Below are 27,237 nucleotides of genomic sequence, written 5' to 3' on the forward strand. Positions count from 1 at the left end.
TGAAATATGCTGAGAAACTAGTTCTCGATTATTCTTACCAAAAAAAAAAAAAAAAAGGTAAATATGTACAGTGGTGGATATACTAATTAACTTGATTGGGAAAATCATTTTATAATGTATGATATGCAAAACATTACATTGTACACCTTAAACATACAAATTTTTATCAATTACACTTTAGTGAAGCTGGAAAAAATTTATTTTATGGAAAACAAACAAATCATAGTGATCTTAAGAGGCTAATCCAATAAACTAATCTGATCAAACAAAGAAAAATTAGGGGGGGAAAAGTACATGAGTGGTAAATGTAACCAAGTACCCTTTTTTGAGATTGAGCAATAGTTAATCTCTCCTTAATAATGTAGGCCAGTAAAACAACAGACCATTTAATGGCAATATGTGATATTAACATCACAGTAATATTGATAACTTAATATGAATGCTATCCTAAAGGAGACAAATGATTTGAAGCCCCAGTCATTAGTGCTTTCAATTTTTGCTTTGTTTGAAATGAGATCTGATTTTTATTTTCTCTTAACATTTTTACACCTATGGGGCACCTGGATAGCTCAGTTGGTTAGGCAATAGACTCTTGGTCTCAGCACAGGTCATGATCTCACAGTTCATGGGTTTGAGCCTCACATGGGGCTCTGCATTGACAGTGTGGAGATTGCTTGGGATTCTCTCTCTTTCTCCCTCTCTCTCTCTCTCTCTCTGCCTCTACCCTGCTTGCACTCTCTCTCTCTCTTTCAATAAATAAATAAACAAAATTAAAAAAATTTTTACACCTACAATGTCTATTTAGAAAAGCAGTATAGAGATCAAAGGCCTTGCTCAAATTCTCTCAGTTCTGAAAAGCGCTTTATTTAAAAAATGAATTTCAGGGGCGCCTGGATGGCTCAGTCAGTTAAGCATCTGACTTCAGCTCAGGTCATGATCCTATGGTTCATGGGTTCGAGCCCCGTGTCGGGCTCTGTGCTGACAGCTTAGAGCTTAGAGCGTGGAGCCTGCTTCAGATTCTGTCTCTCCCTCTCTCTCTGCCCCTCCTTATTCTGTCTTTTTTTTGTCTCTCAAAAAATGAATAAATGTCAAAAAAAAAAATGAATTTCAAACTCTTTGCCATCAATTTGTAATTGTGACAATTACTTCATAAATTCTGTTTACTTAACTCTCAAAACATGTGTGGAGCAAGTCTGACTTTATCTGGCTCTGTAGCCAGAATGAAATTTTAAAAGTATGAAAAATTAAAATGCTAGAGAAATGCAGGATGTGACTATCATTGTTATGTGGGTTTTTTTTTTTCCCTTGCATAGCTGGAAAGAGAGTCTGCTTTTATTAATTTTTGCAAGTCTTACCTACCTATTTCTCTATTTTCCATGTTTTGTATCAAAGTACCCACTTGGGTTTGCCTTACAGGGGACCTCAGCTAAATTTCAGTCCTTTGATCATGATCTGTTTTACTAAGAATATAATATGGGTCTTTGTTTTTTCTTCACTAAGGACCAGTAGTTCAAACTTCAAAACAGCCTAGCACTGTCCTGGTTGTTGTTTTATTAAAAAAGTTAACACATATTGCATGCTTACATTTGCCAGGCATTGTCCTTGTCATTTTACATGTCTCAACTCACCAAATGCTCAAAATAATTTTATACTGTGTTCTTTTATTATTTTATATTATATATTCTATAATAACCGATGGTTGTAATTTTCATGAGCACCACTGTCATCTATATCAATACCAACATGGGACTTTGCCGGGCTGTTATGTTGCAGGACTCAGAGGATTCCTAGCACGGACCATGTGCTGGGGGTTGTGCAGAGGAACTGCTCAGTAAATGCTCATGGATATTAATTTTTAACACTCGCGCACTTTGTGCTTTTCTGTGTCCCTTCTCACATCCCCGGTGTTCTGAGGAGTTCTGACTTATGTTGAAGATCAACTCTGCCAAAGGCATTACTTAGAGTTTCAGACGGGAGTGCAAATGGAAAATAGAATCTGTCTTAGGTGGGAACAAGGACTAGTATTTCAGAGGCAAAAAGACAACAAAGTCTTTTAATGAGGGAGTAATTTAGGGTATGCCTTGGGACTTCCTTGGGATAGTCGCCAGAACTATCTGCATAACCTGAACAAATTAATTTAACGTGTACGCATAGAAAACAATAGCTACACTCTCTTATTTGTGTTTAGGAGGTAGTGCGGTATTTTTGGTAAGTAAAAAGCATGATTCCACAAAAGCCCAAAAGCTTTCACTGTTGAATGTAAGATTCCCTTGGAGAGCTTCTCAATGCTGAGTATGCTTTTACACAGGGAGTTTAATGGGCTTACCTAACTGTTTGCTTAAGCCTTTCCCATTTAATTACATTCTCATTACGAAAGTATATAAAAATTATGAAGTCCAAATAATTTGATTTTCTCTTCGCTACTGTCAGGGACACTGATTCTGTTTGCTATAGACACTGTATACTGTGACTATGCTCTGCAGAAGCCAAAGAATGACATTCAAATTTTAGCAATATTGTCTTCCTAGGCTAGTGCTGGGTCTTTATTTTTATATTTCTTTTTTTTTCTTTTAAAAATTTTTTTTTAAAGTTTATTCATTTTTGAGACAGAGAGAGAAGCAGAGCATGAACGGGGGAAGGTCAGAGAGAGGGAGACACAGAATCTGAAACAGGCTCCAGGCTCTGAGCTGTCAGCACAGAGCCCGACGCGGGGCTCGAACTCATGGACCACGAGATCATGACCTGAGCCAAAGTCGGATGCCCAACCAACTAAGCCACCCAGGTGCCCCTTTTTATATTTCAATTTACTTATTTTCTTCAAAGTTGTTTCGCTGTAAATTTATTAAAGTAGTTTCTTCCAAGCTGAAGCAGATCTACTTTTCATGGATACTAAAAGCACTGAAGATTTATATTAATATTTATTCTTAAGCTAGAGCTTTCAACAATACCTTTCTGTTAACAGATATTGAGGCCTTTTGCTTTTTCTGAGCTGATTTACAAGTCTTCACAGAATAGCAATGTACCTTTTCTGAGTCATTTCAATCCTTCCTAACCTCTCCATTTCCTTTTAGAAATGTGACAATTGATTTCTATTGTATTCAAATGATTGCCATCTCAAGAATTAATGAATATATTTTCCAAATGCTAATGTTTTAGTAAAATGAAAGTGCTCTTTTGCCCTTTAGCAATTTTGTGCCTTGGATGTTGTAAAAATGATTTTTGGAGGTAGATTTATCGTATTTTATTTTTTTTATTTTAGAGAGAGAGAGTGCCAGCAGGGGAGAGGGGAAGAAGGAGAGAGAATCTTAAGCAGTCTCCACCCTCAGCATGGAGCCCATCTTGAGGCTCAATCTCACAACCCTGGGATCATGACCTGAGCCGAAATCAAGAGTCAGTTGCTCAAAAGACTGAGCCACCTAAGCTGCCCTGAAAGTCGGTGTTGTTGTTGTTGTTTTTGCTTATTTATTTATTTTGAGAGAGAGAGAGAAAGCACGAGCAGGGGAAGGGCAAAGAGAACAGATCCCAAGCAGGTCTATTGCTGTCAGCACAGAGCCTACCTGATGCAAGGCTCAGACTCATGAACCATGCAATCAGGACCTGAGCAGAAATCGAGTCAGAAGCTTAACGGACTAAGCCACCCAGGTGACACTAGAAGTGGGTTTTTGAAAACAACTTGGCAACTTATATGTTCATTTATTTGTTTTTTTTCTACCTTCTAACCTCATTAAGGGAAACTATTTAAGATCCGATTAAATCCAATGGCTCAAAGAACGTTTTTTAGTAGTATTATCCAGAAGAGCTGAAACACACTGGACACTCTGGGTGGAAAGACAAAGAAGATTCCTTTTGTCTCTCTTTAACTTAGTCTGTATTAGTTTTCTATTGCTGTGTAATAAATTACCATAAACAAAGTTACTTTTTAATTTTTTTTTAACGTTTATTTATTTTTGAGACAGAGAGAGAGAGAGCATGAATGGGGGAGGGTCAGAGAGTGAGGGAGACACAGAATCTGAAACAGGCTCCAGGCTCCGAGGGGTCAGCACAGAGCCTGACACGGGGCTCGAACTCACGGACCGCGAGATCGTGACCTGAGCCGAAGTCGGATGCTTAACCGACTGAGCCACCCAGGCGCCCCCATAAACAAAGTTATTTAAACAACACACATTTGTTATTTCAATGATTCTGTAGGTCAGGTTAGGGTTAACTGGGAGCTCTGCTCAGGATCTCACAAGGCTGCAGTTGAGGTTGAAAGAGCGGAACTACGCTGGCCAACTCCATCTTGTTCTGTGTCCTCCACCTTGAGTGACTATGTCCCCGACATGGCCCCTTTCCGGGAAAATCGCAGAAACCTCAGACCACGCCGCCTCCCCTTGAGTAACCTCCCGTTCACCCGTTCAAACTTCCCGATCAAAACACGCCCGGCGACCTGCGAAACGGGACTCCGACCCTTCCCCAGCCAATTGGCTGAGGCCACAGCCATTACCTCACCAACTTCCCCTAGACTCCTATAAAACCTTTGTGCGTTTGAAACTCACTCTCTCCCTGGCATCTCACCGCTGCGTAGGTGCAGGTAGGGGATTGAGATTGAGCTAGCTCGAATAAAGGCTCTTTGCTTTTGCATCAGACTCAGCTCCCTGGTGGTCTTTGGGGATCACGAATTCTGGGCATAACAAGGTGTGAGCTGGGCTGACTTCTCATCTGAACCTTGAAATCTTTAGGCTGTAGAATTCAGTTCCTTGCAGTTGTAAGAATGAAGCCCTTGGCTCTTGGAGATCATTACTCTCCATTGTTAGTTCATAACATAGCTGTTTACTTTTTTAAAGTCAGCAAAAGGATCTCATTACCTCAAGGAAGGTTCCAGTTACTTTCAAAGGACTCACCTGGTTAGGTCAGGTTCATCAAAGATCACATTCCTTTGATTAACTTAAAATCAGTTTATTAGAAACATCTACTAAATTTGCAAAAATCCCTTTAATTTCTGCCATGTAACATATCATAATCACAGGAGTGATATCCCATCATACTCAAAGATTCCACCCATACTAAAGGGGAGAGGATTAATACAAAGTACACAGATTGTTACGGGTCAACTTAAAATTCTGTTTACACCACACGTATTAAATCCAGTTTTATTGAACCAGTTTCTTACATCCTATTTTCCAGACCTCATCACAGTTAGAGGCTCAAGGCACAAGTAAATTACAGAATTACCAACTGTGAGGCCCTCTCTGGCATGGCACAGGTCACTTTCCCCAGGGACTTCTATTACTCTTCCTACCAATTATGCGGGACTTCTTAAAAGCAGTGTGTGCAATACTTTGTTTTCACAAGCTATACACCAGATCCTACCATCCATCCAAAGCATATATCTAATTGTACATCAGAGCATAGGAAGAAATATAAATGTATCATAAGTTTGAAATTTCTGAAGTGATAGTACACATACTATTAAGCAATGGCAAATCTGAAATCTTCTTATTTTTGCTAATAAAATTTTAAGAACAATTCCTTATTCTCCTGTGAAAAAATGAAATGTTACCTTGTTCACTTTTTTGCATTGCTGATACTCCACATTGCTGTATTTCAAAAGTAAAAGTTATCCATTTGATAGGTGTTGACCTTCCACTCTACTGATTTTTTTGGTACATGTGATGGAGTAAAAAGAAAAACCTACTGACTTCCTCTATGACATATATTATTCATAAAGAACATTTCTGTTTCTCTTTATTATATATATATTATAATATATATTATATATATATATATATATATATATATATATATATATATATATATAATTTATTGTCAGGTTGGTTTCCATACAACACCCAGTGCTCATCCCAACAGGCACCCTCCTCAATGCCCATCACCCGCTTTCCCCTCCCCCCCACCCCCCATCAACCCTCAGTTTGTTCTTAGTATTTAAGAGTCTCTTAGGGTTTGCCTCCTTCCCTCTCTGTAACTTTTTCCCCCCTTCCCCTCCCCGCTGGTCTTCTGTTAAGTTTCTCGGGAGCCACATATGGGTCAATGTCATTGAGTCACAATAGTGACACTGAAATCAGTAAACCATTTTAAATACTCTGAAGTACAGATTGCTTTCTCTAGCTTTATTTTTTTGCCATTTTGAAAACAGATACTCATTCCTTTCCAGGATTCTGTTTTAATGATCCCAGAGTTCAATTCCAAAATTATTAAGGAAATAGGAGTATGATATTTAAGGACAAAATACAAGGTTTGTGTTTTTAAAAGTTAGAAAAAAAGGTATGAGAAATATCCTCAGCATCACAAAAGCAATTGCCTTTTTCAATTCTTAGCAAGAACCCTGCTTTTTCTCTCCGTGTGAGGCAGAATGGCCGCTGGCGCTGGAATAAATAGTAAAAAGACATAAAATGAGTAGAGTGTCAACAACATAAGTTGGCAAAACTCTAAAGGCAAAAACTCCAAAGCTGAGTGCCAGAACCAATTAGAATATATAATACTAACTAAAAATAATGGGAAAAAAGTCCTTGCAGCTCTCATTCAGAAATATCCACCAACTTATGGGGCACCTGGGTGGATAAGTTGGCTAAAGGACCTACTCTTGATTTTGGCTCAGATCATGATCCCAGGGTCATGAGATCAAGTCCTGCATCTGGCTCCACACTGACAGCATGGAGCCTGCTTGGGATTGTCTGTCCCTCTCTGTCCCTCCTGTGTTCTTTCTCTTTCACAAGATAAATAAGTAAACTTAAAAAGAAAAAAGAAATATTCACTAATTTAACCAGTAACACTTCAGTTAATACCATGCTAATAATAATAATGTTGTTGATGATGGTGGAAATATAGACATAACTTGTTTCATTGCACTTTGCAGATACTGCACATTTTATAAATTGAAGGTTTCTGGCAACCCTGCACTAAGCAAGTCCATTGGCACCATTTTTTCCAACAGCATAGGCTCACTTTGTGTCTCTGTGTCACATTTGGTACCTTTCACAGCATTTCAAAATTTTTCATTATTACTATATTTATAGTTATGGTGATCTGTGATCAGTGATCTTTGATGTTATTATTGTAACTGTTTTGGGGGTGCCACGAACTGTGCCTATGAAAGATAACAAACTTAAATGATAAATGTTGTGTGGGTTCTGACTGTTCCACTGCCTGGCCATTCCCCCATCTCTCTCCCTCTCTTCAAGCCTCCCTAATCCCTGAGACACAACAATACTGAAATTAGGCCAATAACCCTACAATGGCCTATACGTGTTCAAGTGAAAGGAAGAGTTGTGTGTCTCTTACTTTAAATCCAAAGCTAGAGATGATTAAGCTTAGTGAGGAAGGGAAGTTGAAAGGTGACGCAGGCCAAAAGCTAAGCCTCTTGTGCCAAACAGCCAAGTTGCAAATGCAAAGGAAAAGTTCTTGGACGGTAAAAATTACTCCAGTGAACACATGAATGATATGATATTGCTGATATGGAGAAAATTTTAGTATTCTGGATAGAAGATCAAACCAGCTACAACATTCCCTTTAGCCAAAGCCAAATACAGAGTAAGGCCATAACTCTCTTCAATTCTATCAAGGTTGAGAGATGTGGAAGCTGCAGAAGACAAGTTTGATGACAGCAGAGGTTGGTTCATGAAATTTAAGTGAAAGAAATAATCGCTATAACATGGGCTTCATTCTTACAACTGCAATGAACTGAACTCTACAGCCTAAAAATTTCAAGGTTCAGATGAGAACTCAGTACAAGGTGAAGCAGTAAGTGCTGATGTAGAAGCTGCAGCAAGTTGTCCAGAAGATTTAGATAACGTAACTCAAAAAGATGGCTATTGTTTAGTGTGGCTAAACAATTTTCCATGTAGACAAAACAGGCTTACATTGGAAGAAGATGCCATCTAGGACTTTTATAGCTAGAGAAAAGAAGTCAATGTCTTGCTTCAAAGTTTCAAAGGATGGGGCATGTGACTTTTGATCATGGGATCATGAGTTGGAGCCCCATGTTGGGTGTAGAGATTGCTTAAATAAATACACTTTCAAAAAAAGTTTCAAAGGACAGGCTGACTCTCTTATAGGGGTCAATGAAGCTGGTGACTTTAAGCGGAAGTCAATGCTCATTTACCATTTTGAAAATCGTAGGACTCTTAAGAATTATGCTACATCTATTCTGCAGGTGCTCTGTAAGTGGAACAACAAAACCTGATGACAGCACGTCTGTTTATATAACATGGTTTACTGAATATTGTAAGCCCATTATTCAGACCTTCTACTCAGAAAAAAATATTCCTTTCAAAATATTATGCTCATTGACAATACACCTGGTCACCCAAGAGCTCTGATGGAGATGCATAATGAGATTAATATTGTTTTCATGCTTGCTAACACAATGTCCATTCATCAACCTGTGGACCAAGGGGTAATTTCAACTTTCAAGTCTTATTATTTAAGAAATACATTTCATAAGGCTACAGTTGCCATAGATAGTGATTCCTCTCATGGATCTGGGCAAAGTAAACTGAAAACCTATGGAAACTATTCATTATGCCAGATGCCATTAAAAACATCTGTGATTCACAGGAAGGGGTTAAAACTCAACATGAATAGGAATTTGGAAGAAGTTGATTTCAATCCTCATGGATGACTTTGAGGGATTCAAGACTTCAGAGAAGAAAGTAACTACAGATGTGGTGGGAAAAGCCAGAGAATGAGAATTAGAAGTGGAGCCTAAAGATGGAACTGAATTGTTGCTCATGACAAAACTTTAACAGATGAGGAGTTGCTTCTTCTTAAGCATGAGCAAAGAAAGTGGTTTCTTGAGATGGAATCTATTCCTGGTGAAGATGCTGTGAAGACTGCAGATATGACAACAAAGGATTTAGAATATGACAAACTTAGTTGATGAAACAGCTGCATAGTTTGAGAGGATTGATTCCAATTTTGAAAGAAGTTCTACCATGAATAAAATGCTATCAAACAGCATCACATGCAACAGAGAAATAGTGAAAGGAAGAGTCAATCAATGTGGCAAACATTGCTGCTGTCTTATTTTAAGAAATTACCACAATCACCCCTATCCTCAGCAACTACCACCCTGGTCAGTCAGCAAACATCAACATGGATGGAGGCAAGACCCTCACCAGCAAAAAGATGGCAACTAGCTGAAAGCTCAGACGATGGTTAGCCTTTTTTAAAATAATAAAATATTTTTATTAAAAAAAATTTTTTTTCAACGTTTATTTTTGGGACAGAGAGAGACAGAGCATGAGTGGGGGAGGGGCAGAGAGAGAGGGAGACAGAATCGGAAACAGGCTCCAGGCTCCGAGCCATCAGCCCAGAGCCTGACGCGGGGCTCGAACTCACGGACCGCGAGATCGTGACCTGGCTGAAGTCGGACGCTTAACCGACTGCGCCACCCAGGCGCCCCTAAAATAATAAAATATTTTTAAATTAAGGTGTATACATTGTGTATACATTGTGTATACAAGGTGTATACATTGCACACTTAATGGACTGAAGTGTAATGTAAACATAACTTTTAAATGCACCGGGAAAGCAAAAACTCCCTTTGACTCTATTTATTGTGATATTCACTTTACTGCAGTGAAACTAAAACCACAATATCTCTGGGTTATGCCTTGTAGATGATCAGAGGGCTTACTTTGTGTCTTACTCTAAAACATTATGTGTAGAATCCCATTTAACCTGTAGAACACGCCCAGGAGGCAGATGCCTTTATTATTCCATTTGCATACGATGCTTAGTTACTCCGTGACTCACTCTTGGACTTTCTGATGCCCATCGTATGCTGTAGCAGACTGCCACTGTCCAACCACTACACTCTCAGTTTTCCTATACATCAAAGACTTTCTACCTCCATACCTTCCTCAAGCACCTGTGACTTTCTGCACAGGAGTGTGCTTGGCACAAGCATGGCCCAGGCCTCGGTGATACACGCTTCAGAGCAAGCCTTAGCAAATGGCATATGGGAATTGGTAAACAAATAGTCGGTTTTCTTGGTTACGCATTAGGGCTTGCTAGGGGCATTCCACACCATGTCTTAGAGGTCCCAGAACTAACCTGATTTTTCACTCACCCTGTGCTGACTCCCTTCCTTTCCCTATGTTATTCTTGCCCCTACCACTGCCTTCTGGGATTATCTCCCAAAGAAGCTCAAATCTGTGTCATGCTTTGCTTGTGCCTATCCACACTTAAAAAACATGGTGTTTTTCTTCTATGATACACTGCTAATGAGATATTATTTAAGATAATTGACTGAAGCTTGAGAACTTTAAACTTTAATACACTTTTTGGAAAAGTAATTTATTTTATTCTTATAATTTATACTCAAATTTTCTTTAATAAAGAAGAGAGCTTTGTTCAATTCTTTTCTAAATTTAACTAGAAATAATTATCTGAGAACGTTTTTCAATAGGTTAGTATGTTCCCCCAAACAGTAGAAAATCTAGAAAAGCTTAAATATGAATTTTGTAGCCAATGTCTCTCAGTACACTTGTTACAAAATTGTAATCCTTTAAAATTTAAAACCACTTGTCAGTCTACATACTAAAGATATCTGTGAGTGCTAAAGTGGTCATGCTTCAACTACAAAGATAATTTCACTTTAGACCATAATAACACAGCATCTACACCTATTGACAATAGGCAAAATCCACACTTAACAGAAAGGTAAACAACAGGGACATAATAAATGAAGAAATTCAGTACAAGCTATAAAGATAGAGAATGTCTCCTTTTCCCCAGAACCATTTTCTTTTCACGTTGGAAGCATGAAAGGCTTAGAGCCATGAGTTTACATTTCAAATGGTTGTGAAGATCTAAGAGTTCTTCTCTTATCTCAAGAAAGAATCTGTTCACTTCAGAAAGATAAGGTCTTTTTCTCTCCTAAGATGGGAGGAGGGGCTGCTGTGCAGTTGTTTTTATAAAGCTCCCCAGTTGCATAATTTTGGGTTCTTCTCCACAGTACAGGCCCCCTGTATACGCAGCTGACAAATGTTCTCACTGCCATCTCCCTGAAGGGAGAGAGTGAAGCTTGGGAAACCAATACGATAAGTAATAATGTCTGATCTTTGATCTAGAAATCTGGTGTTTGCTTTTAGAATAATATAAAGATAGAAAACTAAAAACTTGCCAATAAAATTTTCTTAGGAGTGAATCTTTGATATAGTCTAGAAGGAGCCTTTTTACTTGCAAAAGAAACGTGATACATTTTTTTAAGTTCATTTATTTTGAGAGAGAGAGCACACACATGCACAGTAGTGGAGAGGGGCACAGAGAGAGAGAGAGAGAGAGAGAGAGAGAGAGAGAGAGAGAGAATCCCAAGCAGGCCCCATAATGCCAGCACAGAGCCTGATGTGGGGCTCAAACCACAAAGTGTGAGATCATGACCTAAGCCAAAGTCAAGAGCTGGATGCTTAATAGACTGAGCCACCCTGGTGCCCCTGTGATACATTTCTGATACATATTCATAACTAAATTGAAATATTTTCTTTTCACAATTTTTGGAGGACCCACACGTGAGGCAACCTGATCGGGTGGAGGCCAGCGAGTATGTGGTAAAAGAATTCACCCAAGGAAGAACAAAGGAGATAGAAGTTTATTGAATACACTGCAAGGGAGTAGTGGTCAGGACAGCAAAGGAGAGACTGTGGGGAGGCAGAGGTGGGAGGCCGTAGTTAAGGGGGAAGGTGAGGAGACATGGGAACATATGGAATTTTCCTTTTTTGGTACCTGTGTCCAGCTTTAAGTAACCCATTGGTAAGGCGGCGTTTATGGATATTTTGAAGTGGGTTGCCTAATGGGCGGGTTTGTAGTCAGCCTGGTGGCCACTGTGGGTCCTTCTACCTTACTCAGGTTTCCAATGCTCAAGTTGGTTGCCTAAAAGCAGCCTCTACACCACAGAGATAGTCGGTCTCATAGGAACATCAAAGTCAGCAGACATCAGGTGTAGATCAAGTAACAACACAAGAATGCTCAGGATTCTTTGTGTTTCCTTGACCTTGCTCTTTAAGGGCAGCTATGACTGATAAACTATTAGGCTTTTCAGAGACGTGGTGATTCCAGCCCATGTTCAGAGCTCTCTCCTATCAAAGTCCAAGGGCCATTTGAAAGGACTCTGGTTCTGTGGTTCTATGACATCTTGCCATCTAGCATTAGATCTAGGAGAAGTGAAATAGGCTTGAAGGCCTGAGTGAGACTGGAGGGATAGTTTGGGACCTAGGACATCTCAGGGGTTCCACGAAGGGAAGGCCAGAATGGTTTCACAGGTTTCCAAAGAATGATTCAGATATGAGAAATTCTGTGGTCTTGGTTTTGTATTTGAGGAGTTCCATGTGGCCATCTGCTGTCACTGAAGAATATTGCTGTCACTGCTTTAAATATTGCTATTCGTTTTAATCGTTTATTTTATAATAAGCACATGATAAAGCTCCTTTAGTCTGCTCCTCTCAACCCAAAGTTTAGAAGATTAAATTAGTGCTAATTAGAACGAATGCCCTCTCTTAAAATAATCTTAATCAACAGGCCTATAACCTTGTAGGGTTTGGCTATACCAAACAGTTGTACCAAAAATATAAGCTCATTCTTAATTGGGGTACTGTGCCAATTGACATTTCAAAATTTTCAAAAAGGATAATTTTGTATACTTCATATGATCCAATTTCAGGGAATGTGAATCCTACTAAATTCCTGAGAATATTTCTTTCCATGGGCAAGATACATCAAAATTCAGTAACACATAAAATTTCCTTTATGTTTATACCAAGAAGGAACATATTCTTTAAGAAGTTTAAATATGGTAAACTATAAATATAAGCTAATTAACCTCCAGAGAATTGAGGACAATGTCTAATAAATGGAGCTCAGAGATGTACTTTTAAAATGAGTTAAGCTTAAAATCATCCTTTGTTAACAGATGCTGAATTAAATTATACTTATTCTAAATCAAATCATCTATAACAAATCAAATCACATTTCCAAAAAATCCACCATTGGCAAAGTCTATGCAGATCCTGAAGGAAATACGATGCATATTAATTGGCCTTGTTGATAAACTACTGAGAACAATGTCAGATATTATACACAGTGCCTCTCCTGGGTCCTTTTACTTTTCATGGCACTGCAGTTTTTGCAAAGATTCGATAAAAGTTGGTCCTTCTTATCTAACTACAGCAAAACCCTGGATTGTGAGTAACTTGTTCTGTGAGTGTTCTGCAAGATGAGCAAACATTTCTAATAAATTTGAACTTGATAAATGAGAAGTAGGTGAAGTCAAATGTCACATGATCACAACTGAGCCAATGGTTCTTCTCTCTCTCTCACTGCGGAATTATGGGTGATCATCTCCCATGCTCAGATGCTTGGCCTCAGGTCATGGTGTATGACAGCAATCAGTCATTTTTCAGAACATTGGAAGGTGCCCACAACTGGCACTAGCATATTTTTTGTTACTTCAAAGCACCTATGGGCAGTCCTTTGCTTTTCCATACAAGAGTAAGTTTAGGGATGCTTTGCTTCATTCTAGGTCATGGGATAGGTTCCTTGTTAAAGGTGCATGAAAAGAAAAAGATTTCCCTGAGCCAATAGATAGCAGTGATTCCATTAGTGACAGTGAAAGTCGTCCTACACAATAACCCTCCTCTCTCTTGTCTCCCTCACACCAGCCACGAAGATTTTCAAAGGTTAGTGCCAGTTCATTTGTTTATCTTTCTTTATATTTTGCATTTTCTTTAATATCTTGTATTATATTACAGTATTGTAATCATTTTTATATGATTATTTTTGGGTTGTGGAGCAAATCATCTGAGTTTCCATTATTTCTTATGGGGAAATTCGCTTTGATATACAAGTGCTTTGGATTACAAGCATGCTTCCAGAACAAATAATGCTCACAAACTAAGGTTTTACTGTATAATTAAGCTGGGACACATGGGTGGCTCAGTCGGTTAAGCGTCTGACTCTTGGTTTTGGCCCAGGTCAAGAATTCAATAGTTTGTGAATCTGAGCCCCGTGACAGGCTCTGCACTGAAAGCACAGAGCCTGCTTGGGATTCTCTCTCTCCCTCTCTCTCTGACCTTCCCCCTTGTGCACTCTTTCTCTTTCAAAATAAATAAATAAACTTTAAATATATATATATATATATATATATATATATATATATATATATATATATATATATATACAATTAAAGAAAGTAAATCTGAAACCATAACAATATAAGAAACAGCACATTTGAAAGTTAGTATTATTTACTTAGGTGTGATGTGACCACATTTCATCTATGGACCATCATCTTCAGAGTCCCTTCAGGAGACTGGTGTAGTTGTTGCTGTGTGGCTTAAAGAGTTTCAGATTTTCATTTAGTCAAGAATGTCACTTCTTGGGAATTTTGAAGAAAGGAACACCCTGGTGTATGTAGTGCTACAGACAGCCTGGAGAAGGGTCACTGAACCCTTTGCTCTGGCTCAGAATAAGTGAAGTGTTAAGACCAGTACAAAAAAGCTTTCCAGAACAATGGTGCAGTCCTGGAGTTATTTACAAAATCTCAGGTAGAATTTCATGACCAGTGTTTAGTAATTGTATGGCTTTAGTTATATTAACATGTAGCAGGGGAATCTTTCTGTGTCAGTGAGTGATGTTTTTTGCACCTATGAGAATAAGATAGGAAAAACAGAACAGAATGTATTCTGCGGAAGCTTATAGATATATATGTACATATGTGTATGTCTGTGTGTGTGTGTGTGTGTGTGTGTGTGTGTGTGTGTGTGTGTGTATTAGGCTTAATTTAAGATCATACTTTGTATGGGGGGCTTACGGGGGGCTCAGTCAGTTGAGCATCTGACTTCAGCTCAGGTCATGATCTCATGGTTCGTGGGTTCGAACCCTATGTTGGGCTCTGTGCTGACAGCTCAGAGCCTGGAGTCTGCTTCGGATTATGTGTCTCTCTCTGTCCTTCCTCCACTCATGCTCTGTATCTCTCTCTCTCAAAAAAAAAATAATAATAATAAAAGAAAGATGATAGACTATGTGAAATTGCTATTATTAAAACTCTAAGTCCCTGTGATTTTTAAAAAAATTTCTCAATGGTAGGAAACTAGTAAAAGGAATGACATTTAACATGTATGTATATGATTGTGTTTGTATTGGGTAAAACAGGCTCTACCGGATCCCACCACTTGTAAGAAATGTGAAAAAACAATTGACTGACAACACATTCAATTCACAATCTTCGCACAAACAATGCAACCTGACAGACATTTTCTTGATCAAAATAGCTCATCAACCTTGCAAATGTAAAGAAGGAGTTGCCAATAAAAAAGTATCTCCAACCTGCTCAGAGATAAACCTTCTTCTGATGATACAAGCTACATTCTCCTTCTGGGAAAAAAGGGACATTCACACAGCTTAATTTTCTGACCAACTTTAACAGGACTAGAACTTCTAGGAACCATCACTATATACAGTATGTCTCTGACATTGGGATGCTTTTGAGAGTGAAACGAAGCACTATTAACAATTATGCCAGTTAAAAAAAAAAAAAAAAGAGCTTCCCTCAGGCAAACCAGGATATATGGCCATCTACCAGAGAGGAAATTCCTCAGCATCAGAACCAGAGAGGATCCTGAACACCAAAAGGGAAGTGAAGGTGTTGAGATGGCAGCGACCCTTATAGCCAATCCTGTGAAGATGAGGGAAATATATGTGAACATCAACCGTCATGCCTGATGCATAATTCACACCAGAAATGTGACCATGCCTTACGCACTCAGACAATCACTGTGTTTAAAAGTTGTCAGAAATGATATTTAATGGCAAAATTGCTGACAGGCCCTCCAACTTGAAAAAAGCTTATTTATACTTATATACTACAAAAATGAAAAATGTTTCATTTTTGTCAAATTGAATTATTTTGGGAAAAAATGCTTTCCAATTCATTTTCTCAGATCTGGCTATCTTATAACTGATATCAGTTCTCAATGAGTGATCTTTCACTAAGCTGTGAGAAAAATGAAGCTTGCAGGGGGAAACCTTCTAAAGCCTTTCCCATCCCCCAGGTTTCTGTAATCTTTAATCCAACCTGATAACACTGTTCTCACAAGACTTGGAAACTTTCCTTTGGCAGTGACACATCAGACTCACAGAGTGGAGGGACTGGATTTCTCGAACTCTACTCAGGGCAGGGATTTCTAACATTGTTATAAATAACAATCACAATAAACAAGTTTCTGTTGATCACTTTTTTTTTTTGCAGATGATCTAATGCCTCATTGAATTTGTTATATGCCATAGTTTAGTTCTAAGACCTTGTTTGGGTGACAGTAAAACATGGATCACTTTTTAAAACCTTTTTTTAATTCTTAAATTTTTATTTATTTTTTAAGTTTATTTACTTATTTTTGAGAGAGAGAGAAAGCATGAGTGGTGAGGTGCAGAGAGGGAGAGAGAATCTTAGGCAGTCTCCAAGCTGGCAGCACGGAGCCCAATGTGGGGCTCGGGCCCAAGAACCATGAGATCATGACCTGAGCCGAAGTCTGACAATTAACCGACTGAGCCACCCAGGTGCACCGCCCCACTTTTTTGAGTATTTAAATTTGTTCGTAATATTTGAAGAGAATCAGTTGTCCTCTATCGTGGGTTGATTTGGGTTCTCCCAGAGATATGTCTCAGTCCTAACCCCGATACTTGTAAAGGTGACCTTATTTGGAAATAGGGGCTTTGTAGATGTACTGAAGGTACTAATCTTCAGATGAGATCATCCTGGATTTAGGTTAGGCCCTAAATCCAATGACAGTCCTTATGAGAGAGAAAGCAGGGAGGGATTTGAGACTTAGAGACACAGAGGGGGCTACCATGTAAGGATGGAAGCTGAGATCAGAGTGATGCTGCCAAAGCGCAAGGGATCCCTGGAGTCAACAGGAACCAGAGGAAGCAGGGAAGAATTTTTCCCGAGAGCCTCTGGAGGGAGTATTGCCTTGGACTATTTGACTCCTGGACTCCAGAGCTGAGAGGTAATAAATCTCTGTTGTTTTAAGCCACCAAGTTTGTGCTAATTTGTAAAATCAGCCCTAGAAAATTAATACCTCTTCCATGGTACAAATCACAAGAAATAACATTGGAGAGAATTGCTAGCACCAGACTTAAGTACACAGATTACTCTCTCTCCCTTTTCTAACAATACAAATAATCCTGTCAAGACATTACATTCAAATGTGCTAGATTATAATTTGGTCCCGAAAAACCCAGTCCAATCAAAATATAAATAGCATTGTTCTAATAATAACTAGACATGATGATTGTCACAAGGCTGCCAGCTAAAATAAGGAATTCAGTTAAAACTGAAATTTCAGATAAACAATATGCAACATTTTAGTAAAGTATGTCCCAAGTAGTGTGAGATGAAGTTAAGAAATTTTTATTAATTTTTTATTGAATAAATTGACATGTAATACTGTGTAAGTTTGAGGTATTCAGCTTGTTACTCTGATACATTTATAAATTGTCATATGTTGCCATTATAGCAATACTTACTACATTATGTATGGTATGATATTATTATCTATATTCATTATATTGTGGATTAGATGCGATGCATTTCTACTAAAAGATAATGTGTTGCTTACCTGAAATTCAAACTTAATGAGGCATCCTGTATTTTTGTTTGCTAACTCTGGACCCATACAACTTCAGCAGAGAGATTACACATATCACTCAAAATCACAGAGCTAATAAAATGTTGAGCTTGGTTTTGAAATTATGTCTGTCCGACTCTTCAAGATCATGTGTTTCTAGTTCATTAAACTGCTTAAAGCAGAGAAGATAAAACCTAGCAAGAGGCAGTAGCATTGTAAGAAGAATGATGGCCAGTTCTGACTGCTGAGCCTAACTCAGTGCCAATTATGTTATGAAGGAAGATTCTGGAGATGAAAAGTTCAAACAATATTCTAGTGGTGTTGGTGACAGTGAAGTGAGTTTTCCCACTCTGCTATTCTGTGCATGGGTGATATGTAACAGAGGGGGCACAGGTATTTTGGTTTTGATGGGCAGTTGGTAAGGGCATCAATGCAATAAATGATAAGAGTACAATTTCTGTTAGTTCTAATAGTTATACAAATATTTTTGCTGACATTCACCTTTTTCCAAAATCCACATGGCTCCCAGGTACGATCATCCTTAAATCTCAAAGGTTTTTCTGAACTCCCTCAGCCATTTGACCTCAGGTGCTAGCAGACTTCCTCTGGAGGGCCTCTCACATTTTCCTTTCCTTCTCCATTTCCACATCCATAATTCCAGATGAGGCCCTCAAGACTATGTTCCCACATGCCTACAGTGTTTCTTCGCTTGTTTTCTCACTTCAAACTATCTATCTCCATCTAACTGTCCTGTATGTATAAATTATCTGTACAAAATTCACAAGTTTAAAGTGACCCAATATGACCTATCCAATCACATGCTTAACACACCTGTAATTCACAGGTGTGTCTAAGATAAATTTTAATCAATCCAATACTTAACTCAGGTTGTTTCCTTTGTTTAAATATCTCTTCTCACATGTAGTCAATAAAAACCTCATAAATGCCAGGCCAAGTAAGTAAAACAGTGAAGCTGGATTGGAGTTCGCATTTTAAACACTTTGGGATATTCTTCACCTCCACAAAGTATTTTCTTTCCTGTTTTTCTTAAGAACATGGTCCTCTTGTTCTACCTTGAAAAACTTCCTATTTTTGGCAGAGACAACCATACAGAATAATTTGCAACTATAAGAATGACAGTGTGTGGACAGTGCCATCCATGCTGAGATCCGTGGAGACACGGAACGGTGGGGCAAGACTGTGTGCACCCTGTCCAAAGGGTAGCTGCTACTCTGTTCAGGTAACTAGCATCATATATTGCCAGAGTTTGCCTTATGTTTTCTCACAATCACATTGACGTTATGCATTGTTAACAAGAGTGTTACAGAAAGGATGAGCCTTTGTCAATGCAAATACCAGGGGTCCGTGTCTGTCTCAATCCACTTGGGTTAGGTGGTGTCTTCCAAGTTTCTCCACTGGAAAGTTACTATTCTTCCTTTGTAACTCATATGTCTATTGTTGAGAAATACCTTGAAATGATGCAAATATCCTATTTCTCATCATAATTTCGCACATATAATTGTGGCATCTATTGATTTTTGCCTGCAACATGTTACTGTGGTGTTCGTTAAAACGCAATTTTCTATTCCTATTTTCCTTTCTACAGTTGTTTGTTGGAATTATGCCATAAGGAAAGGCTGTACCTGCTCCCCTGCTTCCTTATGTATTCAGTTATTTACTTACCAGCATGAATTCATAGATATTGATATTATATTATTTGATGGGTTAGAATTCATTATTACCATCATTCATTTTGTTGCTGAAATTGTCCAAGTTTTGATTACTAGGAGCTGCTCTTTTAAGTTGGCTTCTATGTTGTTTTGACATCATGCCATCAATTTTTTATTACTTCCTTACTGTCTGGGACTGCAAAATATTCCATGCTCATCTTGTACTTTCCTTGCCCTGGATCTGCAATCAACCATTTCTATAGGAGCCCTGCTTACTTTTATTAGGGAAACTGTATTTAGAAACCAAAATCTGGACCCAATGGTATGTCGATTGCTTGTCTGCCATTACACATTTGGAATTGCTTCTAGGCCCTGTCAGCAAACAGATGTAGGAAACACACACACACACACACACACACACACACACACACTTCTATCCATTTTAATCTCTATTAGAAACCATTTACATATTAAAAACTATTAGTGATACATATTAAAACCATTAGTTCATGCTGATGCCTTTCTAACACCAGAAGGTTCATTCCATCTTTCTCTTGTTCTATTTTTATAACTTCTTTTTCCAACAGTGGAAAACCTGGCTCTCATTATGTATAATATATTTACTTACTTGTTCAGTCCTATTACACATATCAAGTAGTTTCAGAATTGGCAGTCATGCTGTAAGGTAGATCATGTATAGTGTTTTTTGTCTTGAATTTTATGGTGTATAATCCAAACACTGTTTTACATGATCACTTAGATTAGTTGTTTTATTCTTCATCCCCATAAGGTATGATTATAGTTACAATTAATTTTGGGTTCCTCCCACATCCTAATAGATACTTACTTATTTATCTAGTTAACTGGATCTGAAATACTGCCATAATAACAAGGTTTACTCAAAGAACAGTAACTTCTTCCTCACCATTTTTATCCCATTCCCATCCCTCATTCTTAACACCTGTCCTTACCCATATTATGTATGTTACCAATCTCATTAGCTTCTGGATTTTACTTCTGATATTTCTTTTTGAACAAATGACCAGATAATGCATAATTTCTTATACTCCCTCCTTTCTTATATTCCATACTATCAGTAATCTTTCATATTTTGCTTTGTCACTTAATAATATATCCTTCAACTCTTTTCATATCAATTCCTAGATAATTTCCTTATTCTTTACTTTATAGCTGCATAGTATTTGATCATGTAGATGTACCATGGTTTATTTAACCACCGTTCCTATTTATGGGCATTTTATAGTTACAGACAATGTTGTATTAAATAATTATTTACACATGTATTTAATATTGTTGGGAGTGCATAACTAGAACTAAAAATTTGATCTCCTGATGACTGATTCAATTCTATTTTAAATCAAATGATGCAATGTAATTAAGAATACTCTGAAAACTAAAAACAAGTTGCATAAATATATACAACAAAATAATACTATGTTAATAGCATTATTTTCTTTCTCTAATCTAATTGTAACTGCTTTTGAGACAAGCAGTTAAATTCAATAAAAATGTGTCCTCAGCTACTTAACTGGATGGTTAATTTTGAAAATTAAATGTATTAAAATTCTATATTTCCAATACACCTTCATTCCTTAAGAATGTTCTGATATTTACTAGTTTTTATTCAAAAATCAAATCGATTAGTTATATATAGTTTCTGGTCTTAAAAAGCCCATTATTATACTAAATTATTTTCTCTATTTTGTTCTTATAGAGATGGGATGTAGATATTATAAGCTATTGTCCTAATTTGGTTCCTTCCACATCCTAAGTGTGTACGTCAAATAGGGTGGGAAGAGAAAACAACACTGCATGATGCCAGGAAACCTCTTCAGGTTGTCTGACGCCTGTTAGAGGCTTACTGGAGGAGCCTCCTTCCTTATTGGAGGAGTTAAACTTAAATTCAGCTTCCTTTGGAATTGTGAGTCCTCAGGGCACTCAGGTCTCCACATTTTGAATGGCTGGTATTTCAAAATATGAAAAGGATGATCCAAGTCTAGTTAGGGTCCATCCCTGGTGCTGCCTTTAATTTGGGTTCAAGGAATCCCTAATGTAGCTCAAGCTAGTTCCCCAGGAGACTGCCTTGAGATTTGGAATCCAGAAACTAAAGACAATTTTCCTTTTCTGTTCTTTCATTGTGGCCTACAAAGACCTACTATGAGATTATTGCCAGGTCCAACGAAGCCTCAGAAAATCACCTGTGGGAATCTCCAAAGTTTTGGTGAAATTTTAGTTCTGGGTTCTGCAGTTTTAGCAGATGCAGCTATGCAAATCTATGCAGCAACAACAATTTCAGGTCTGCCAAAAGTTCACTTCTGATATGGCTCCAAATATGTGCTTCATCTACTAACCAATTATGTCACTGATAATATATAAGGAAGAGTCTAATTTGTCAGCAATTTGGTAGGAACCATGCTGTCTGGGTCAGGGCCAGTGTAGGAGTTTTTGATTTGTATCATAACCTCTTGCTCCATGGTCACAGGAGTCAAATAAAGCTTCAAGCCATATTGTTGAACACAACCTTCTGAAAATTATAAAATTATAGTTGATTTTTTTAACTTAAGCAACCATAAGGAAAACAGAATCTGTCAAAAATTTAGGATAAGTTTCCAGGTGACGTTGTTCTTATGTTCTTACCTCCTCGATCTCGGGCAGCTAAACTTTGACCCCTTCTTAAGGTAATGTCCAGTTGGTACATTCCGGGATCAGGCAAGGGGACATCTGCATTACTGGTTCCAGCAGTATTTATTTTCTGAAAAACAAGAATTATGCAAAATATTAAATTTAATATGTTTCCTATTTCCTTCAGTGGGGGACCATATGCAGCTTCACGCAAGTTGTTAAAATTAGTCAATCAAATAAATCATCTTGTGCATTCACATGTCATAGTCACCCAGTTCTGTGAAGGTTTTTAAATTCATGAAATTATTTAGATCAAAATAAAAACATGACACTTACAGGAATTCTTGTTTTAACTCAGATTACAGATAACAAATATAACAGGAAAACATTCCCCATGGAAAGCCCCACATAATTCAACCAAGGAAGACTAACATAGGAATAGTGTCTGAGATAAAAATACAATCTGTGATGAATGGAGAATAAAGGTATGCAAGAGCAGTTGATTTCCATACAAGTGAGCTGAAAATGAAAATGATCTATTCAGGCAACTGTGGTGACTCATTTATCTGTGCAAAAGGGTCATACTGATGGATTACACACCTTTTTTTCAATTCCAACGTAAAATATGATATAATTATACAGAAATAAATTCACCTAGCATTTTGACAGTATTTGCAAGAAATAAATTCTCAGGGGGGCTGAATTTCTAATGCTGCTTGCTATGGAATAGAAGTTCAAGTGCACAAGCTATTTCTAGAACTAAAAATTTCTGCAAGGCTACCCATAGAGAATAACTTCAGTAACAATATACTATTAATTTACAGGCATTAAGTAAAATAAACACTTGTAAGAGGAATAGCTATATTGAAACAACACAAAAGAAACAGTAAAAATTGATTGGTCATATTTTATATTTTATGCCACTTTGAATACAATAGGAAAACTTACTTTTCTTTACACATTCAAAATGATTTTAAATTCCTATAATTTTTCTTCTAATACAAAAAGAAAAATTCTTTTGTTTTGGAATAATATGCATGGATAAGGTAAAATTTTAGACACCAGTCTGGCTCTTTAAGTTCTATATTTCATATGCAATACTATAATGCAGCTTTTTTTTAATGTTTCAAGACCAAGAAGAAAGCTTTCCTATAGGAGAAATTATCATTTAAAATAAGAAGCAGCACATCTTTGACAAGTCTTCATCTCTCCTCTGGTAACAATAAAAAAGATTCCACTTCTTCTCATGGTATCCCTGTTCCTATGTATGACAGCACTATTCTCACAGTGGCTCAGGCTGGAAATCAACAGAGTCTCCTTGACTTCTTCATTTCCCTCTCTACCGTGTTCAGAAAGTTGCCAAATCCCACCCACTCCATTTCCACCCCCATTACATCTCCCAGTTGTCTTTTTCTTTTAATTCTTAACACCACTATTTTGAATCATGCCTTCAAACAACAGAGGAACAAGGGTGAAATGAGTGTGTTGGTCTTCCCTCAAACATCCATTTGCCCACCTCCTTGGGGTTACTGATTATAATAATTTAGAGTACACCCTTCCATACTTTTGAAGGGTTTATACAAACACATACACATATGGGTTTATTTTTCTTTGACTGAGTTTTCAGTTTTTTGTTTTTATTTTAACAAAGACAGTATTATATTTTTGTCTATTATTTCACAATTTATTTAACTTAAAAAAGTCATGGGTGCTTTGCTAATCCCACATACAGATATATTTAGGTTTTTTATTCTGTTTTTTTTTTTTTAGGTATATCATTTTACATAGTGTGGGAGTACCATGATTTCTCTATTGATTAGGAGCTGGTTTCAGTAGTTGCTACTACAAGGACTTGTGCTTTTATTTCACTCATAGGATGAATTTTTCCAAAAAAAAAGTTTAAATAGTTCATACTACTATTGAAAGTATACAAGACTGCCTATTTCCCAGATGCTAGTCAGCATAGGATGTTATTTTTCAAGTTTGGAGGGCAAAAAACGTTATCTCCCTTTAATACACATTTCCAGAACTAGGGTAGGGTGTCTTGAAACTACTATAAATGGCAAGACTGAGAGCTGTTCACTGCGCCACACAGAAGATGCCAACTTCGAAAGACAGGAAGCCAATCAAGGTCTTCTAAACAACTTTTCAAAAAAGTTTGTATATGGGTCTAATTAATAAGCAAGATTTAAATTCAAATCCAGCAAACATCTGTTAAGCTCCAAGTACATTCCAAGCCTTTCATTAGGCTCTTGTACATACATAATTTCAAACTAAACAAGCCAATCAATAAATATTAAATATAGATAGATTTACCACTTTCTCAGAAATAGAATAAAATCTATGGGAAAGGAGACATTTTCTAGCATCCTCCTGTAGTATTTTGATAGGTACTTCAAAGGCAGAAAAGTTTGAATGCTCAGATCACTGTATATTTTGTAGTTTTCATTGTTCTTTCCAGTGTGTCTTGAAGTTTAGAGTTAATTATTTATAGAGTACCTGGTATAATATTTTGAAATGTATATTATACTATATGGGCAAATTAAGGAAGTTTCAAAGGTAATTTTAGTTATATTAGGTTTCTCACTTTTGCTCTTTTAGAATTTAACACCAAGTTTAAGAGATAGCTTCACTGGACTTCTATTTACTGGCTTTTTAAAGCCTGAATAATTTTCCTCCGCGCGTGCGCGCCCGCGTGTGTGTGTGTTTATCACATTTTCTTTATCCATTCACATGATGACAAACATTTATGTTGTTTCTGTATCTTGGCTATTGTGAATAATACTGTAATGAACATGGGAATACAGATCTCTCTCCAAGATACTGATTTCATTTCCTTTGAATAGATACCTGCCTTTCCCCTCTTGCTCTCCATGTCTTGTCTTCCTACACAGTCTTCCAGGGCCATTTTATTAGCCTTTATATCTTTCTTGTCCGTTATCACATTCTATATCAAATGTCATATTTGCCACTTTAGATTGTAAACTTTTAAAATCAGCGAATAGAGTGTTTAAGAATCAAATTGAACACAAATTGTGACAGAGGCAATGAAAAGAGAAAGATGTCTTTAAGGACATACGATCTGGCTGAGTAGATACACACATGGGGGTAAAAAACAAAGTTGGCTACTCATAGGCAGTTTATTTCCTCTCTTTTTCTATGACCATGGGTGGCATCTGATCTGTTTTTGGACCTTCTGTGCCAAAGAAAACTAAGTATACCATCAGAAACCTTTTTTAGTATATAGTGATATAGGCTGCCATTACCAACTAATCAAAATTGGCTCTTATAAAGAAACCCTATCCACTCAAGAGCTGTAATTAAAGACAGACTGTACTATAATGGAATTATTTAGTCACTGGGACAGCAGGAAAGAAAGACCAATTTATTACGTGAGAAAAATCTGAGGTGCCTTCAGAGACATGACAATGGAGTAGGGTGTGAAAATATGGGTAGGACTTTGACTAGTGAAGATTTAAAAGAAGGGAAGATGGGAAAATCAGTGAGAGCCCAAGGTGAATAGTCACCAGAGGGTACATCACTAAACTGTGTGAGAAATAAGGTGTAAAGGAAGGCTGATGTGCATTGACTCCAGGCTGACAGGAGTTTCAACCCATGGGCAACATGAAACCATCCCAGGTTTTAAAGAGAGGAAGCACTAAAACCAGGCCTCATTTAACAAACATTTATTGCCTATCTGCTCTGGAGTAAGTGCTTAGATTTCAGAAATAATCAAAACCAGGCCTTTTCTCTCCATAGGATAGAAAAGAGAAGAAAAATCCTGTCGAGATAGACATTATTTAACAGGTTTTATAACAGTCCAGTTTAAGTCACAAGGGCCTGATCTGGTCAGTGGTAATGGAAATAAAAGTAAATTTGAGAGATATTGAAGAGATTCAATCAACTGAATTTGTCAACTGACAAGATGTGGGAGATATGGGAAATGGATGGATGAGTCACACGGAAGTCTGAGCTGAACCCCTGAGAGAATGGTGTGCCAGCAGTGTGAGATGAGAAGCAAGCTTCAAGCCACCATGGCGTCAGCTTCCAAGGATACCTCCAACTCCCTGAAAGAAGGTGGTCAAGAACTTAAGCAGATCTAGAGAGTCATCTCTCCTCAGGCTCACTGAGATGGTTCCAAAAAGAAAATTGGTAGGCCGATTATATACAGACATACTAGAAATATAATTGTTTATTGTAAAGTATCTTAAGTCATGGAATGTTAAAAGGTATTAGGAAAGATGTATCTGAAGTGTTAGGTACATATACAGCTCTAAAACAGTCATTTTAAAAACCTTTTTTTTTTTTTTTCAAATTTAACATTTCTATAGTGACTATTATAGGAACTTCAAATATATTTTTCCCTTCCCTAAACTGTCATGCTCCACACTTAGTTGCTATTTTTAAACTACTTTATTGAGGTATGATTGGATGTAGAAAAAGCTATACATATTCAATAAACAACTTGAAATCATCACCACCATCAAGACTACAAACCCAGCACCTCCAAAAGTTTTCTCCCACCTCCTTTATTATTATTATTACCATTATTGTTATGGTTTGTGGTAAGAATACTTAATTGAAGATCTACCCTCTTAGACAATTTTAAGTATACAATACAGTATTATTAGCCAAAGGCATTATGCTGTACAGCAGATCTCCAGAATTTATTCATCCTGTATAACTGAAACTTTGTACCCTTTGACCATTCGTCCCCATTTTCCCCTCCTCCTAGGCCCTGGAAATCACCATTCTCTGCTTTTACAAGTTTGACTGTTTTAGATTCTACATGTAAGTGAGATCATTCAGTATTTGTCTTTCTATGTTTGGCTTATTTCACTTAGCATAATGTTGTCCAGGTTCCCACATATTATCATACATGGATGATTTTCCTTCATTGCTTTTAAGGCAGGATGTTATTCTATTATATCTATTATATGTATACAAAAATTTTCCTTTATCCATTCATCCATCAATGGAAACTTAAGTTGGACATATCTTGGTTATTATGAATACTATAATAGACATGGGAATGTGGTTACCTCTTTGAGATCTTGACTTAAATTCCTTTGCTTAAATCCCGAGGAGTGGGATTGCTGGATCATGTGGAACCACAAAGGACCCCACAGAGTCAAAACAACCTTGAGAAAGAACAAATGTGGAGGCATCACACTTCTTGATTTCAAACTATACTACAAAGCTACACTGATCAAAACAGTAAGGTACAGGCATAAAAATAGACACATAAATCAATGGAACAAGATAAAAGGCCCAGAAAGAAACCCACACATCAGAGATGAAAC

The 27,237-nt window shown here is 37.4% G+C and overlaps 1 protein-coding gene across 13 annotated transcripts in view; it reads right to left on the bottom strand.

Annotated features, from left to right (window-relative positions):
• Positions 1–27,237, bottom strand: part of MCTP1 (multiple C2 and transmembrane domain containing 1) — a 522,244-nt gene that overhangs the window by 262,062 nt on the left and 232,945 nt on the right. For all 13 annotated transcript variants that reach the window (XR_008300305.1, XM_053225150.1, XM_027037852.2 and 10 more), the window contains exon 2: positions 21,950–22,064. Coding sequence is in view for 12 of the 13 variants with exons in the window: in XM_053225150.1 (XP_053081125.1) it covers positions 21,950–22,064 (115 nt within the window). In the remaining variant the exon portion in view is untranslated. The remainder of the gene's footprint in view (positions 1–21,949; positions 22,065–27,237) is intronic.

This window comes from Acinonyx jubatus, chromosome A1, assembly GCF_027475565.1.
Source record: "Acinonyx jubatus isolate Ajub_Pintada_27869175 chromosome A1, VMU_Ajub_asm_v1.0, whole genome shotgun sequence".
Lineage (NCBI taxonomy): Eukaryota > Metazoa > Chordata > Mammalia > Carnivora > Felidae > Acinonyx > Acinonyx jubatus.